Genomic DNA, 17216 nt, shown 5'->3' with positions numbered 1-17216 from the left:
TGTGGCGTCTCCAGCTATAATTCGTCTTGTAACGGCCGATCTTTGGTCTCATGGATCTATAATTTGTTCCCTGGCAAATCGTTTAGACTGAAGGCAAAGAGAAGTTTCATTACTTTATATTTTTAGGCTATAACTGTACGTTGCAGTTGTAACGTTAGCCTACTAGCACTGACTTTGAATGTTTGACTGAATTGTTTAGTTTATTTCATGTGTAGCTTCTTATACCTTTTAGTTATACTTTTGTATTATTGATCATACATAAACTTGCATTTAACAAAAAGAAACTGGGTTGTGTTTCATGTCATTTAATGTTATCACAGTGATAATCATATTGTCTGAACCAGATATTAATATACAGATTTTCTTCTCATTGTTGTCACTACTAGAGCAAGCTCCTGATTGGTTAACGCGGCGCGAAATATCCGCCAAGTTCAGATTTTTCAACTTGAGCGATTCCCGCGATTGGCACATTCAAAACGCTCAATTCGTGTCCTTCGCGCCACCTCAATCGCGCGAATCGCACCGCAGAATGCCATTTCGCGTCTCTGCTCTGACTTAACATGTAAATCACTCGCACGAATCGCGTCCGGTGTGAACGAACCATTAGATGTGAACAGCGGACGGGTGTTGGCCGGGATGAGATGCGCAGTAAAGTGTGACTGGTCAGCAGCAGTGCTGGTTTTGGGCTCTGCTGGGTACCTGTGGGCGAGCGCTGGACGTATGAGCGCAGCGTGATGTCGGTGGAGCCGCCGGACTCCAGAGGGATGGGGTGGGCGTGGAAGTGGCGTAGCATGTCGGCCACCGTCTGGAACCACAGGTGGTGCACATGACACTGACCGCTGTCGTTCACAGACAACCTCAGGTGCTGCCAAACACACACACACACACACACACACACACATCAGCCTCTCACAGTCCTCAATATCAGCAGAAACACATAACCTACCCTTACCCGGATACATACAGAAGGCACTATATATTCCCCACAAGGCTCACCTTGGCTTTGCCCTGGAAGTTGAAGGTGAGGACGTATTCTCCAGGACGCGTCTCACTCTGGCGTATCACGAACAGGCCGTGACTGCGTGCTCCGCCGGCCAGAACCAGCTGGGCCGCCCGCACCCGCGACAGAGTCCCGTGGAACCATGGGTAACCCGCCAAACTGGCATCTCCTTCCACATCCCTGGGCGTTTCACCTGGACTTCCTAAATGACAAAAGCAATGCGAGTGTGTGTGTCCACAGTCACGCTGCTACGTGTTTTTAGACCGAAGACCACGCAACTCTGGCTGGGGAAATCAGCTCAGCACTGCCCCCAAACCTGCTGGTCTTAAAGCTGCACGAAGACATTTCTGAGAAACGCTGGTCAAAGTGGATCGGACAGAGTGCCACAACAAACTTGTAGCCAATCAGCAAAAGGGGGCGTGTCCACTCATGATGGGGGAGGAGAGAGAGTGGGCCAATCAGCAGTAGGGGGTGTGTGAGCCAAACAGCAAAATGGGGATGTGTCACTCATGATGGGGGAGGAGAGAGAGCAGGCCAATCAGCAATAGGGGGCGTGTCCACTCATGATGGGGGAGGAGAGAGAGTGGGCCAATCAGCAATAGGGGGTGTGTGAGCCATTCAGCAATATGGGGACGTGTCAGGTGGCGTGTCCACTCATGATGGGGGAGGAGAGAGAGCAGGCCAATCAGCAATAGGGGGCGTGTCCACTCATGATAGGGGAGGAGAGCGGACCAATCAGCAATAGGGGGCGTGTCCACTCCTGATGGGGGAGGAGAGAGAGTGGGTCAATCAGCAATAGGGGGCATGTCCACTCATGATGGGGGAGGAGAGAGAGTGGGTCAATCAGCAATAGGGGGCGTGTTCACTCATGATGGGGGAGGAGAGAGAGTGGGTCAATCAGCAATAGGGGGCGTGTCCACTCATGATGGGGGAGGAGAGAGAGAGTGGGTCAATCAGCAATAGGGGGCGTGTCCACTCATGATGGGGGAGGAGAGAGAGTGGGTCAATCAGCAATAGGGGGCGTGTTCACTCATGATGGGGGAGGAGAGAGAGTGGGTCAATCAGCAATAGGGGGCGTGTTCACTCATGATGGGGGAGGAGAGAGAGAGTGGGTCAATCAGCAATAGGGGGCATGTTCACTCATGATGGGGGAGGAGAGAGAGTGGGTCAATCAGCAATAGGGGGCGTGTTCACTCATGATGGGGGAGGAGAGAGAGTGGGTCAATCAGCAATAGGGGGCGTGTTCACTCATGATGGGGGAGGAGAGAGAGTGGGTCAATCAGCAATAGGGGGCGTGTTCACTCATGATGGGGGAGGAGAGAGAGTGGGTCAATCAGCAATAGGGGGCGTGTTCACTCATGATGGGGGAGGAGAGAGAGTGGGTCAATCAGCAATAGGGGGCGTGTTCACTCATGATGGGGGAGGAGAGAGAGTGGGTCAATCAGCAATAGGGGGCGTGTTCACTCATGATGGGGGAGGAGAGAGAGTGGGTCAATCAGCAATAGGGGGCGTGTTCACTCATGATAGGGGAGGAGAGAGAGTGGGTCAATCAGCAATAGGGGGCGTGTTCACTCATGATAGGGGAGGAGAGAGAGAGTGGGTCAATCAGCAATAGGGGGCATGTTCACTCATGATAGGGGAGGAGAGAGAGTGGGTCAATCAGCAATAGGGGGCGTGTTCACTCATGATGGGGGAGGAGAGAGAGTGGGTCAATCAGCAATAGGGGGCATGTTCACTCATGATGGGGGAGGAGAGAGAGTGGGTCAATCAGCAATAGGGGGCGTGTTCACTCATGATGGGGGAGGAGAGAGAGTGGGTCAATCAGCAATAGGGGGCGTGTTCACTCATGATGGGGGAGGAGAGAGAGTGGGTCAATCAGCAATAGGGGGCGTGTTCACTCATGATGGGGGAGGAGAGAGAGTGGGTCAATCAGCAATAGGGGGCGTGTCCACTCATGATGGGGGAGGAGAGAGAGTGGGTCAATCAGCAATAGGGGGCATGTCCACTCATGATGGGGGAGGAGAGAGAGTGGGTCAATCAGCAATAGGGGGCGTGTTCACTCATGATGGGGGAGGAGAGAGAGTGGGTCAATCAGCAATAGGGGGCGTGTCCACTCCTGATGGGGGAGGAGAGAGAGTGGGTCAATCAGCAAAAGGGGGCGTGTCCACTCATGATGGGGGAGGAGAGAGAGTGGGTCAATCAGCAATAGGGGGCATGTCCACTCATGATGGGGGAGGAGAGAGAGTGGGTCAATCAGCAATAGGGGGCGTGTTCACTCATGATGGGGGAGGAGAGAGAGTGGGTCAATCAGCAATAGGGGGCGTGTCCACTCATGATGGGGGAGGAGAGAGAGTGGGTCAATCAGCAATAGGGGGCATGTCCACTCATGATGCGGGAGGAGAGAGAGTGGGTCAATCAGCAATAGGGGGCGTGTTCACTCATGATGGGGGAGGAGAGAGAGTGGGTCAATCAGCAATAGGGGGCGTGTCCACTCATGATGGGGGAGGAGAGAGAGTGGGTCAATCAGCAATAGGGGGCGTGTCCACTCATGATGGGGGAGGAGAGAGAGTGGGCCAATCAGCAATAGGGGGCATGTCCACTCATGATGGGGGAGGAGAGAGAGAGTGGGTCAATCAGCAATAGGGGGCATGTCCACTCATGATGGGGGAGGAGAGAGAGTGGGTCAATCAGCAATAGGGGGCGTGTTCACTCATGATGGGGGAGGAGAGAGAGTGGGTCAATCAGCAATAGGGGGCGTGTCCACTCCTGATAGGGGAGGAGAGAGAGTGGGTCAATCAGCAAAAGGGGGCGTGTCCACTCATGATGGGGGAGGAGAGAGAGTGGGTCAATCAGCAATAGGGGGCATGTCCACTCATGATGGGGGAGGAGAGAGAGTGGGTCAATCAGCAATAGGGGGCGTGTTCACTCATGATGGGGGAGGAGAGAGAGTGGGTCAATCAGCAATAGGGGGCGTGTCCACTCCTGATGGGGGAGGAGAGAGAGTGGGTCAATCAGCAATAGGGGGCATGTCCACTCATGATGGGGGAGGAGAGAGAGTGGGTCAATCAGCAATAGGGGGCGTGTTCACTCATGATGGGGGAGGAGAGAGAGTGGGTCAATCAGCAATAGGGGGCGTGTCCACTCATGATGGGGGAGGAGAAAGAGTGGGTCAATCAGCAATAGGGGGCGTGTCCACTCATGATGGGGGAGGAGAGAGAGTGGGTCAATCAGCAATAGGGGGCATGTCCACTCATGATGGGGGAGGAGAGAGAGTGGGTCAATCAGCAATAGGGGGCATGTCCACTCATGATGGGGGAGGAGAGAGAGTGGGTGAATCAGCAATAGGGGGCGTGTCCACTCATGATGGGGGAGGAGAGAGAGAGCGGGCCAATCAGCAGTAGGGGGCGTGTCCACTCATGATGGGGGAGGAGAGAGAGCGGGCCAATCAGCAGTAGGGGGTGTCTGAGCCAATTAGCAATAGTGGTGAGACATCGCATACTGCACCTTTCAACCAGGAACCACTAATATATTCCAAAATAAGCAATATTTGCATTTCTCCTCTCAGGTCTGACTGTGTGAAGTTGAGCTTCTCTCTAACGGTGTGTTTGCAGTTACTTTTGCCACAGTAAACAGTGTGAACAGTAGAAGAATCCTGATGGTTTTTAGTGAATGAGTGTTCAGTGGACTCAGAGTGTGTACCTGATGGTGTGTCAGTGCTCTGGGCCTCGGGCGACTGCAGGAACCGCTCTAACGGCACATGTGACGGGTGCTGGGTGATGGGCGGCTCCTGGCAGCGGGCGGCCGTTAGCTGATCCACCGCCATAGAGCACAGCCGCTCAGAGCCCCGATGAGAACCTGAACAACACACCCAGAACATGAGCACTTCAGCGGAGAGCGAGCTCATCAGACACTGGAGGAGGAGGAGCGGGCATACCGTCACACAGCAGCTCGCAGCTGCAGGAGGACACCAGTGCCAAGTCTTTGGGCGGCTGGCCGAGAGCACATGACGCCAGCTCGATGTCGTCGCCACTGTCCCTGAAACACAGAGATATGAAAACAAAGAAAATGACAAATAAAAGCATAATAATCTATTTGTTCAATACAAGGGGTTATGAGAAGAGCTCTTTCAGTGGGACTTAATAAAGACATTCATGCTCATTTGGGAACTGATTTAGTGACCAACTATTGCTGAAAGAGAATTTATTAAACTAAAGTCAATGGCCAAGTGCCCGACTAAAGATAACCCTGATCACCATAATGGTGACAAATGTTTGTCCATGTACCATATGAAAGAAATAAAGCCAAACAGGTTTATAATAAGTGAACATGCTGGTAATGTCTATCTCATGTTAATCTTGAGTATCTATAGAGTAGTGTTGATCCTTTATATCTCCCAAGAGTCTTTAGTTTATCAGATTTATAAAAGACAGATACACTGTACTGACTCTTTCTGAGGTCCGCACATTTTTTTGTTTTTTAACAGAAATTAATCAATCAAAATCTTACTTTAGCTTTTCATCTAAAACAAACACACACACTTGCAGAACTCTGGAAACACCAACTGCATCCACTGTTCCCTTAACACTGGGTTATTTGTGAAGCTGAACAAGGTGATTTTCCCTCACGCACACACACACACACACACTTCTTTAGTGACATTGTTGATCTTGTGTCTAAAAACACAACGCCAGCGCCGCCGACGGCTCCCGTAACCCGAACAAAGCTCGTTGATGGACGCACTCTTGCTCTCGCTCTGGGTGTGTGTGTGTGTGTGTTCATCTGGGAGAAGTGCCCATATAAGGAGTTCCACCCTTTATGATGTCATACAGGGCCATCCACGAAAAACACTTTCTGAAACTTGTTTGAATCCTGAAGGAGTGTATTTGGCACAGAAATACTCGTGTTTTGAAACGATGTCCATGTTTATCATGAGAATCAGCTCTTGAACAGTGTAATAAGGCAGAATGCGGGAAATAGCATTAGACCCCCCCCCTTGAAATTAATTGGAAAATTGTCTCGGTTTATTTAACTACATGATATGTAACACATATGCAAATAGTCAGTGTGCGTCTTGTTGTAGTTTGTGATTGTGTCCCGTGATTTGGATGTACTGTGGAAATGTACTCCCTTTAAATACAGTTCAGTGAATTACTCAAAGTAAGAGACAAGCCCAAAATAAAGACATCCCTTTACCCGGGGTCTATGCAGTCCTGGATGTCTGCGACCCACGAGTTCTTCTGCAGAGAGTCGATGGTCTCCAAAATGTACTCGGCACCGTTTTCCACCTGCAACCCACAGGACAACACCACAGTTTGAACTGACAACACTGGTCTAGATCCAGAGAACAGTCACATGTATGATCTGTATCTGAGAGTATGAGAAGATGGTGGACGGGTGACAGTACCTTGAGCACAAACGTGTTGTCTTTGTCGGGCATCTCCAGAGGCATGGTGGTCCTCACCTCCACGATAGCAGACAGAGGGACGCTCACTTTGGGTTTAGACGACTACCAACACAAATCAACACAATCAATGGCATTTCAACACACACACACACACACACACACACACACACACACACACACACACACACCTGCGCCCGGTTGCCCTTACCTCTGCAGTTATGAAATGTTTCGAAAAAATTATTTTAAAACAACTTCTCTGTGAGGTTTCACCTCTTTTAGACTCAAATCAATTTGCTTATCGCGCAGAGAGAGGTGTTGAGGATGCGCTGCTTAGCTTGATTAACAGCACTCATGAGCACCTTGAACATGCTGAGAGCCTGGTCAAGATTGTGTTTGTTGACTTCAGCAGCGCTTTTAACACAATCCAACCACACCTGATGGTGAGAAAATTGATGCATTTGGGAGTAAATCCCCAATTGATCTTATGGATCTATGACTTTTTTATTGATAGTAGTCAGCAAGTCAGATTTAATTCATGTATATCATCTTCGAAAATAATAAATACAGGGGCACCACAAGGGTGCGTTCTGTCACCCATCCTATACTCATTATACACTAACAACTGTCAAGCTTCTTCTTCAGCCCACACCTATTTTAAATATGCTGACGACACAGCACTTGTTGGTTTTTTAAAATCTGACATCTCGTCTGTGAGTGGATTTGAGAGGGAGTTGCAGGGCTTCACACAATGGTGTTCTGAACATTTTCTTGAAATCAATGTGAAGAAAACAAAAGAGATGGTCATAGATTTCAGCAGAAACAGAATGATAGTTCCTCCCTCTACGATCAATGGCGAGTTAGTAGAGAGGGTCTCAACCTTTAAATATTTGGGAGTTGAAATTGATTCCAAACTAACTTTTAATGAATGTGCATTGAATAAAACTAAAAAATTGCACCAGCGGATGTATTTCCTTAGGAAATTGCATCATTTTAGATTGGATAAACACATTCTTGAAATGTTTTATAAAAGTCTCCTTCAAAGTGTCTTGTCCTTTGGCCTTATCTGCGTGTTTGGTAACATGCATGTTAAGGACCAAAAGAGACTGCAGCGCATGATTAAGATGGCCGGTAAGATCATTGGACTTGACCAGGTGTCAGCAGTTCAGCTGTACAATGAGCTTATCTTAAAGAAGACTGACCAAATTCTCAATGACCCTACTCATCCTTTTTATCAAAAATTTAGGAAAAGCAACAGGTCAACTGGTAGAATTTTACAACGAAGAATTAGAACGGAAAGGTACAATAAATAATTTGTACCTACAGCGATCAGATTATACAATGATCAAGTACATCGCAAACTATTTAACTTTTAATTAGATGATCATATTTAGTTTATATATATATATATATATATATATATATATATATATATATATATATATATATATATATATATATATTTATTTTTTATTTTATTTTTTTTTACGTCAGATGTGTGATGTTTGATTGTTATTGTCAATTCCTGTTATCATCTTTAAAACTGTTTATTGAATGTTATATTTATCTTATTTATGTTTATTGGTTTTTAGAGAAGATGTTGTGACAAGGGCGCGTAATGAATGACCACATGAATTTCCCCTTGTGGGATAATAAAGTTCACCTTGACACACACACACACACACACACACACACACACACACACACACACACACACACACACACACACACACACACACACACACACACACACACACACACACACACACACACACACACTCTTTTCACTGACCCTGCTAGCTGCCACAGTTATGATATATAACTATTTTAACAACATATTTTTATATGTGTTATTTATAGCTATTTTTTACACTTTTGCTGAAAAAAAGGAAACCGGAGTGAAGCTGATGCACAAAGATTAACGTGACAAATCCTAAACAGACGTGAGAATCTCAGTTTTTGTCTGTAACACAGGCTGTAACTCAAGTTTCTCTGGATCATTTGATGATGTTATGCACTGTAGATGATTGCAATTTGACGTTGAGGAACATTGTTTTTTAAAGTATTCCACAATCTTTTCACGCACTCTTTCACAGATTGGAGAGCCTCCGCCTCTCTAAGACATCCCTTTTATAGCTAATCATGTTACAGACCTGATATCAGTTAACTTCATTAGTTGCTAGACGTTCTCTCAGATGAATCTTTTCAAAATGTCTTGCTTTTTTCAGCCATTTGTTGCCTCGCCCCAACTATTCTGAGACCTGAATCAAGTCTGAAATGAGCTAATTTAGTGTAAAGTTTCTCAGTTTAAACATTTGTTATGTATGGTCTATTGTGAAAAAATTATTGGCTTGTGTGATTTGAAAGTCTTTTAGTTTTCATTTTATTCAAATTTAAAAAACGTCCCAACATTTCCTGAATTCGTGTTGTATAATTTCATGAACTGGTAACACTTTACATGTCCATTCGTAACATTAAATAAGCTTCATAATATCAACATTTACTAACACATTTGAACATTTTAAAGTTGTCTCTTACATTAGTTACCGCACCTTGAATTAATATGAATGATCAAGGTATAATTAATATATTAGTATTTTTATATTTAAAACTTACAATAAACATTTAGCCATTTTTTTAATTTAAAGATTGGAATAGAGTTCAAACTGAACACAATCATGCTGCTCAAACTGTGTTGAACAATTTAGTCAACGATGTTAAAACATGGCTCTCCAAAAATGCTCTGTTCCTGAACTCAGATAAAACAGAAATGATTCCTTTCAGCTCCTCTGACTCCAGGACACAAAACCAATTTGACCGTGAGCACTTAAATTCTCCTTTATCTCCATAAGTGAGGATTCTGGGTGTGGTAATTGACAACCGCCTGAAATCCGACAAACAAATTAGCTCTGTTGTAGGTTCAAGCTTTTTCTATATCTGTTTCTATATCCGAAATCTTTTCTTTCTGAAGACTCTCTAAAGGCTGCTATCCATGCCTTCATTACATCTCGGCTGGACTATTGTAACTCCTTCTACTCTGGCATTTCTAAGACCCAAATCTCTCGGCTACACCTGGTTCAAAATGCAGCAGCTATGTTCCTGAAGGGACGGAAAACATTTGATCACGTCACACCACTTCTGAGATCTCTACACTGGCTGCCTACCCAGCTCACAATTGAGTTCAAAATATTACTACTAGTATAAATTTTTTTACATTATCTGCCACCTCTTTATCTGGCTAACCTACTACACCACTACATTCCTGAGAGAGGACTTAGATCGGACGGCAAACTCCTTCTTAAGATCCCAGAGCTCGCTCAAAGACAAGAGGAAATAGCAGACCCACACTGTGGAACAATCAAACTCTATTACAACTGCTTCCACTCGATCTGAGCTCAAATCTAGTCTAAAAACTAATTTGTTCTCTTTGGCTTTTAACTTATAATTTGTTTTAAAGTTACTATTATTATTATCATTATCATTTTATTTTTTCTTTCCGTATTTACTTGTATCGTACTCTTATTTTTACTGTTGTTTATTTTGATCCTTTTGTATTTTTCATTTACTTGTACTTTTACTTTCAATACAAAAGTACGTCTAATATTTAAAAAAAACATTTCATACTTAAGTACAATAAATATCACATACTTTAAAACTTTTCAAGTTATAGTCTAAACAGTGACTTTAACTTCTACTAAAGTAATTTTCTGGTAAGATATCTCTACTTTTACTCAAGTATGACTTAAGTACTTTAACCACCACTGCACCATTGACAGGCCACGCCCTCACACGTCCCGGTTTCTCGGTTAAAAGCACAATTGCTCACGGTTTACAAATAGTTGGAAACATTTGGGATATTGTAAATACTCAACTGAACAAAATATATAACACTGGCCTATTGGTTTTTGGATATAAAAAATCTTACATAGTGCACCTTTATTGTTAATTTCCTATCAAATACATTAAGATACATGAAGATAAAAGTGTTTGTCTTTTCCTCGCTGTGAGTTGCTCTCAGATCGGTCCTGATAAGACTTTTTAAGGTAAACTAGGAGCTTTCTGAGAGGATTCTGAGAAGCTTTAAGGATACAGGTCCTGGTCTTATTTGTAAGGGAACAGGATGGTGTTTTGAAACTGGTGACTGGAGCAGAGCATGATCTGTAATGCCGGAAAACACTGATCTTGACATGTGACATCTCTGACTGTGGAGGCTATACGCTGTGTGTCTGAGCACTCATGGAGACACACAGGACTCAGACTGTTTACGCTGTAGTTAGCAAGGATACTTACTCACCCTCTATTTTTACCCTGTCTTTAGTTTGCTCAGGAAGAGGAAGTTATTAGTGCCGTCTTGAGGGACTAAAATTGCTCTGAGAACAGCTTCCCAAAATCTCCTCTCAACCCAAACCAAAACCAAAATGTGGAATAGGATTTTAAGAGGCCGGATCTGACTCGTTTTAATGAAGAGAACATTACTACTAACATATGTGAGGTTCATCTGTTCATTCATGAGGCCATCTTATGTGTGATGAACTCAGAGTTAGAAGAATAAAGCAAAGCGGCTGTCCTCAAGCAAAGGTCTTCAGATAGTGAGGAGTTGCCTGATGAATATCTCTTCTGCAGTAAGAGCACACAGCGGTTTGCCATCAGCCTGAGGAAACACTGTCACTAGAGTTTAAGCTCATGTGAGAGATATTAAAGCCGTCCTATTTTCCCACTTCTTCAATTTTAGTTAGAGTGTGTAATGTTGCTGTTTGAGCAGAAAAAATATCTGCAAGGTTACAAAACTCAAACATAATCATAATCTTACTCATTTAAATAATCCCGCCCACAGAATATGCTAAATAAGGTGCGAGGCGGCATTAGAGACGATGGTTTTGTCCCTGTCAAAGAGACGCCGTTTCCAAAACTCCTTTGTTTGACCGTTTTAAGGCTCCTGAACATTACAACCACACCGTTTATCTGTGCGCAGCACATTTGACAGAGAACAGCTTCCAGGAGAACTCTTTTTTGCACATAACGTATAGCACAAACATACCCTTACGGAAATTCACCATGGTTTTATTATAGTAAAACCATGTTTTTGGTGTATTGATTACCATTTGTATAACCACACTTATACCATATATTTGAACTATGGATTTGAAGGAAAACTAGGGGTAATTTGTGTTTACCATTGAATAACTACAGTTTTATTTATTTTGGTTTTATTCGTAGTAAAACCATGGTTAATTGATGTAAGGGTAGCAGAGTTTCCGCTAGAAAAAAATGGTGCCGGTCAAAGTGACCGGCAGAGGTTTCGTTTTCCGGACATTTTGATGATATGCCGGTCAAATATCGCCTCTTAATTATTCAAGTTGAGGAAAACTGAAAGCAGTTTATGTAACTTAAAAAAATGACATAATCAGGCCGTATATGCAACATGTTTATTAGCCTAACTTTCAAATAGACGGGAAAAAAAACATGAACGTCCGATTGGCGTCAATCAACCAATTTTTTTTACTATGGTTTCACATTTCATAGTTTAACAAACCAACCCCCCTTCCCCACATAAAATATCCGAATATAGCATTGTTTTTACTCAAGCAAATTTAATTATAAACTCAGTATGTCTCATTTAGTTGGTAACATTTAAATTGGCCACCGTGTAAATGACTCCTTGTCAAATGAACTTGAACAAACAAATGACTAGGCCTATAACATTGTCTCGCGTAATTTTTGGCTACTTTTTACGCTTTTTTGCAGTGCTGAATTGTGCAGCTGCCGACTTAAAATCAAAAGTTCCCAGTGTCTCTCCACAACTTGCAATGCGCATAAGCCGCGTAACCTTGTTCTCCGCAAGGCGACTTCGCTGCTTCGTCTTGATCCGATTCTGCAGTGAGAACCCCCTCTCTGCAGGAACACTCGAGACCGGGATTACACAGGCTATCTTGGCGAGCTTGGTCCACTCTGGATACATTTCGCTGAAATCACATATGAGGACTTCGCAGGCTGTGGAGAAATGCAATCCTCCATAGCCACGGAGCGCTGTCATGACAGCGAGGGCATCACGTCGCAGGCTTACGGTATCGATAAGAGGAGCGGTGTCCGCAGACTCAAGGCTTGTAAAATGGCAAACAATCCTTCTGATCGCTGGTTCTGCATATTCTTGGAGAGCTATTTGTCAGATTTGGAGAGCTATTTGTCAGATTTGGAGAGCTATTTGTCAGATTTTAATCTGAAATTTTAATCTGACAATTTGACCGAAAAGATTAAATTTTTTCGGACATTTAATTTTTTTCCCGGCCAATGTCCGGTAATTACCGGACAACGGAAACCCTGAAGGGTAGATATATTCATTATGTGTGTGTTCATAGCACTCAGCTATGACATGTTTGTTTGAAGGACAGCACTGGACAGGATATGGAATAGTGTGTTTTGTCAATAAATTAAAACATTTGGGTTTTTATCTGATTAATTGAAAACATTAATCAGCCAACTAATCGATTATCAAAATAATCGCCACCATTAGTGTCGATTACTGTTTGTATTACCATAGTTTTCAGACAAATATCACATTGTATAACATTGTATCTAAAATGTAAAAAACCTCAACAAAACAAACATACTACTGGGTCCTTCCGTGTCAAATCAACCAAATTCAGAAACTTCCCCGGGTCAATTTTTTGATTTTGTACTTTGACAAACATAAATAGTGATGAAAGGCCAAATATGAAATGTCACAGATTTATATTGACGGAGTAATCCCCGGTTTTGTAGACGAGGGTCAAAATGACCTGAGATCTGGAGCCAAATTAGAGTTAATGTGCCTCAACTTAACCATTTTCAGTGGATTTTCGGCTCTCAGAGAGTGACATTTTATGCAGTTCTTTTGATAGATGGAAACAAGATACATTTCTAGTTTAAACATTATTTATTCTTCAGATATTCCTCTTTAAAAGCGATAAGTATCAGCTGTGTGCAAAGTGAACCACATTTGGGTTTCCATCACTGAAAATGGGTCAAATTCAACAATTTGAACATGGAGCTGCTTTGAGATCTCCATATCTATGGGACTGATCGATATAGGGCCTTAAAAATGAGGATTTCAAAAGAAAAGTTTATTAAGAACGAGAATCTAGAAGGATATTGAGATATCTTTAATACTTTTAGAGTTACAGGCATGACAACTTTGGAAAAGGAATATTTATGGCCCACAGCGGTATTTATGGGTTTGTTCTGTGCAATTGTGTTGATAGAAAAACACAAGACACATTTCTAGCTTTAACATTATTTTTTCTTCAGATATTCCTCTTTGTAAGAAAAAAAGAATCAAAATGCATAATGACCCACATTTGTTTTTTGACCACTAAAAATGTGTACAATTGACCAATTTACTCATGGAACCGCATTGGCATGTCCATATCTCTGGGAATGAACCATCGAGGGCCTTTAAAATGGAGATACCAAAATAAATGTTTGGTAAGAACCAAAATCTAAAAGGATATTCAGATATCTTTAATACTTAATGAGTAACAGGCATGCAAAATTGAGGCACAAACACACAAGAAGTGCTTTTTCCCCATGTTTGAGTGGTCACTGTTGGCATATAATGAAAAACAGATTGATAAAGTCACCATATTTCACTAATAGACCTGCCAATCTCTGTGTGGAAATAAAATAATGATGCTGCCATCTTTCTAAAGTAATTTTATACCCCTCTAATTTGGCTCCAAATCTCAGGTGGAAATGGTCATTTTGACCCTCCTCAACAAAACAGTGATTACTCAATCTGTGACATTTACTATTCTGGCTTCATCACTATTTTTGTTTGTCTTTCTACCGAAAAATATTAATAAAATCAAAAATTTGAGCCGGGGAAGTTTGATATCCCCTGTGATATCCGCTCTGGACGATCCTCTTGTTTGTTAAACTCCTTCAGTCTGAATCAGGCTTGAATTGGTTTGACATTGACGTCATCATTGATATTTACATCTGAGTGCTAGAGCTCATGGTTATGGTAAGGGGCGGGACATTTCCCGAACACACGCTGCCAATCACAACACACTGGGCCAGCTGACCAATCAGAGCATGTTTGGTATTTCAGAAGGAGGGGCTTCAGCGAAATTGCCGTGTTCAAGCCAGACTGGGCAGAGAGGAGCTGTAAAAATGCAAAATATGTGAAAAATAATGCATCTTTCAAACAATCAAGCATGATAGCCTATTCTAGTACACCGCAAAACAAAATCCAGACTTTGTGAAGGAACATAATAGGAGCCCTTTAAAGCAAACAGAAGTTAATGAGTGTTTTTCACACCAGTCTACTGTGGTAATCCCTGTCAGATAACCCCACTCCTGAACAACAGTCTTATCCTGTTTAAGTGGAGAGTTTAGTCAAAGGTCTGGCTACACGAGAATAGCCTACATTTACTGAGTGATGCTAAAATTGACATAAGCTTCCCAAAATCTAGTTTTTATTGGCTTTTCAAAAGGTCTTTTCCATGAACATGAGCAGAGTTTACATCATTAAGGACTGCTGAACACCTGTCTGTGACACACGCACAACCAGACTGACGATCAGCATTTATCTTCAGCTCTTCATCTACCACAGCGACACTTCACACACCTACACACTACTGGCAGCATTTACCATTTACTATTCAGTTTTACTCTTTTGCTTGTTCTGCTGACTTAATCGCATGTTACCTTTACTACGCCATTGCCCACCACGTGTTCTCTCAGCTCAACCATTCCCATCTAGTCTAATTAAGTCTAAATCATGCCTGTACTGTCCTAGTCTGAACCTGAGCCTTGTCACAAGCACGTCCAGGGTCCCCAGAAAATTTCAGAGCATAAAAAAACAAAGCAAAAATGGTTTAAGTCTACTGAACATTCTAACCGTTTTATTTCTAAACGTTTCTCTCCTTTCTTGTCATACTTTCCCAAATTGAATATGTTTGCTTTGTATCTTTCTAGTGAGTTTTTCTCAGTATAGTCCGCTTTATCTCATTCACTAGGGTTGTAAGGCAGTTTTCTTAACGCAGTACGCAAGCTGCTTTCATACATTTATTGTGAAAGCAGCTTTTACAAATAATTTTTAATTGAAAATGTTCTTCTTCAGGTTTAATAATCCAACATTATGTATATCCAGTTTAAGTTTGGAAACAATATGTTGTATCTATAATATCACACTTAGTCTACTATTTATCTAACAGTTTAAAAGTTTTCATACATAAAGATATATAGATGGATTTTGGGAAGGGGGTCCCGCATTAAGGTTCATCATATTTGGGGGTCCTTGGCCTCATAAAGCTTGAAAACCCCTGGTTTAAAAAATAAGAACTTGAACAAAAAACACTCTTAGGTTTTGTCTGAAAACACCAATAAACAAGTAAGCTGCATTTCAGCAATCGCCATTTGAGATTTTCTGCTTAAAGTGTCATTCAGTCGCAATGGGAATGAAATGAGCCAATCAGAGCAGAGCTCATCATTATTATTCATGACCCTTTCAAACACAGACCCTTTCATTCTAGGGACAAGTCCTAGGGTTGTAAATGGACATGTAAAACCGTATCTGGAGTATTTTTGCCCTTACCAAAGCCACATACCTTCTAGACATCAGAGAACAATTTTGTATCAATGCATTTTAGGAAACCTTTAATCCACACACTTGCTCACACACACACACAGACACACATGTCTGAGTTTTATCAGAGAGCTCTTGTACCTTCGGTGGGACGTAGAACTCGAGCTGGAACTTCTCTCCTGTGTCCAGGTACGCGCCGGCCGTCTTCCTCAGCAGTAGCCTGCATTTCTGCCACTGTGCCGCCCCCATGCAGTTCGTGTCGTCGGCCACCATGTATCTGAGTGCTCCCTCCCTCTGGATCTCCAGCAGCTCCGCCTTGTGGCCCTGAGAGGCCCGTGGTAGCCGTAGCTTCTGGCTCCAGTGTTCGGACCCCATGGCCTCGGCCCCGTTGGCCCTCCTGCAGCCCCCCGAGGGGTCGGGTTCTGGGGAGGCCCTGCGGTGCCAGATCTCCTTCACCCCGTCCACCACGCTCAGACTCATGTTGCGCAGGGAAAAGCCCTTCTTGAAGCGCGCCTTGCGACGCCCCAGCGACACGTCTTCCGAACTCCTGGACTGGCACACGGTGGGCATCTTACGGGTGGGCGTGTGCTGTTCCTGACCGCTGGCCCCGCCCCCTCCGCTGTCCATGCTATCCAGCGATTCGCTGGAGGCCCCCACGTCTTTGCGGCGCTGGTAGAGGCTGTGGCTGAAGGGCAGCGTGCAGCTCTGGATGCCCACAAAGGGCACGATGCTGTAGTGAGGAGCGGAGGCGTCGCCCGGAGAGCCCAGGCCTTGAGCCTGGTCGAGGGCGGCAGAGAAGCAGGTCAGGAAGTGTTGGGCAAAGTGTTGGGAGAAGCTGGCGTCGGCTCTGGGCGAGTCGTAGCACGGGTTCTCGCTGATGAATCGCCGGAACTTGTAGGCAAAATCGGCTGCGGAGGCTCGAGCGTGCAGCTCACAGAACTCCTTCCAGTCGGGCAGCGTGCAGGAGGAATGCTCCGGGCTGCTGGGAGCCCCGTCGCCGTTCATTACTGGGCCATGCCAATGCCCCGGCAAACCACTGACACACAGACAGAGAGAGAGACAGAGAGAGACAGGTCAGGACGTCAGAAAGTGTGACGCAAAAGAGCCTCTCAAATAACTGAGAGCAACTGTAGTGGGAACAGAGGTGGACAAAGTACACAACTCCATTACTTGAGTAAAAGTAAAAGTACTATTGGTTAAATATTACTTCATTACAAGTGAAAGTTGTAAAGATAGATTTTTACTTAAGT

General features: G+C 43.8%; 1 protein-coding gene across 1 annotated transcript in view; it reads right to left on the bottom strand.

Moving 5' to 3' along the window:
• The window catches only part of sh2b2 (SH2B adaptor protein 2), a gene marked incomplete at both ends in the record, with an annotated part of 34222 nt that extends 17251 nt beyond the window's left edge, over positions 1-16971 (bottom strand). Inside the window, 7 exons of the mRNA XM_079824378.1 lie at positions 700-865; positions 997-1202; positions 4700-4855; positions 4935-5035; positions 6194-6285; positions 6405-6506; positions 16108-16971. Coding sequence (XP_079680504.1) covers positions 700-865; positions 997-1202; positions 4700-4855; positions 4935-5035; positions 6194-6285; positions 6405-6506; positions 16108-16971 — 1687 coding nt within the window. The remainder of the gene's footprint in view (positions 1-699; positions 866-996; positions 1203-4699; positions 4856-4934; positions 5036-6193; positions 6286-6404; positions 6507-16107) is intronic.
• Between the last annotated feature and the right edge of the window lie 245 nt (positions 16972-17216).

This window comes from Gobio gobio, assembly GCF_949357685.1.
Source record: "Gobio gobio genome assembly, chromosome: 8".
Classification (NCBI taxonomy): Eukaryota; Metazoa; Chordata; class Actinopteri; order Cypriniformes; family Gobionidae; genus Gobio; species Gobio gobio.
The sequence above is the reverse complement of the archived record's forward strand: the minus strand, read 5'-3'. Positions and strand labels throughout refer to the sequence as shown.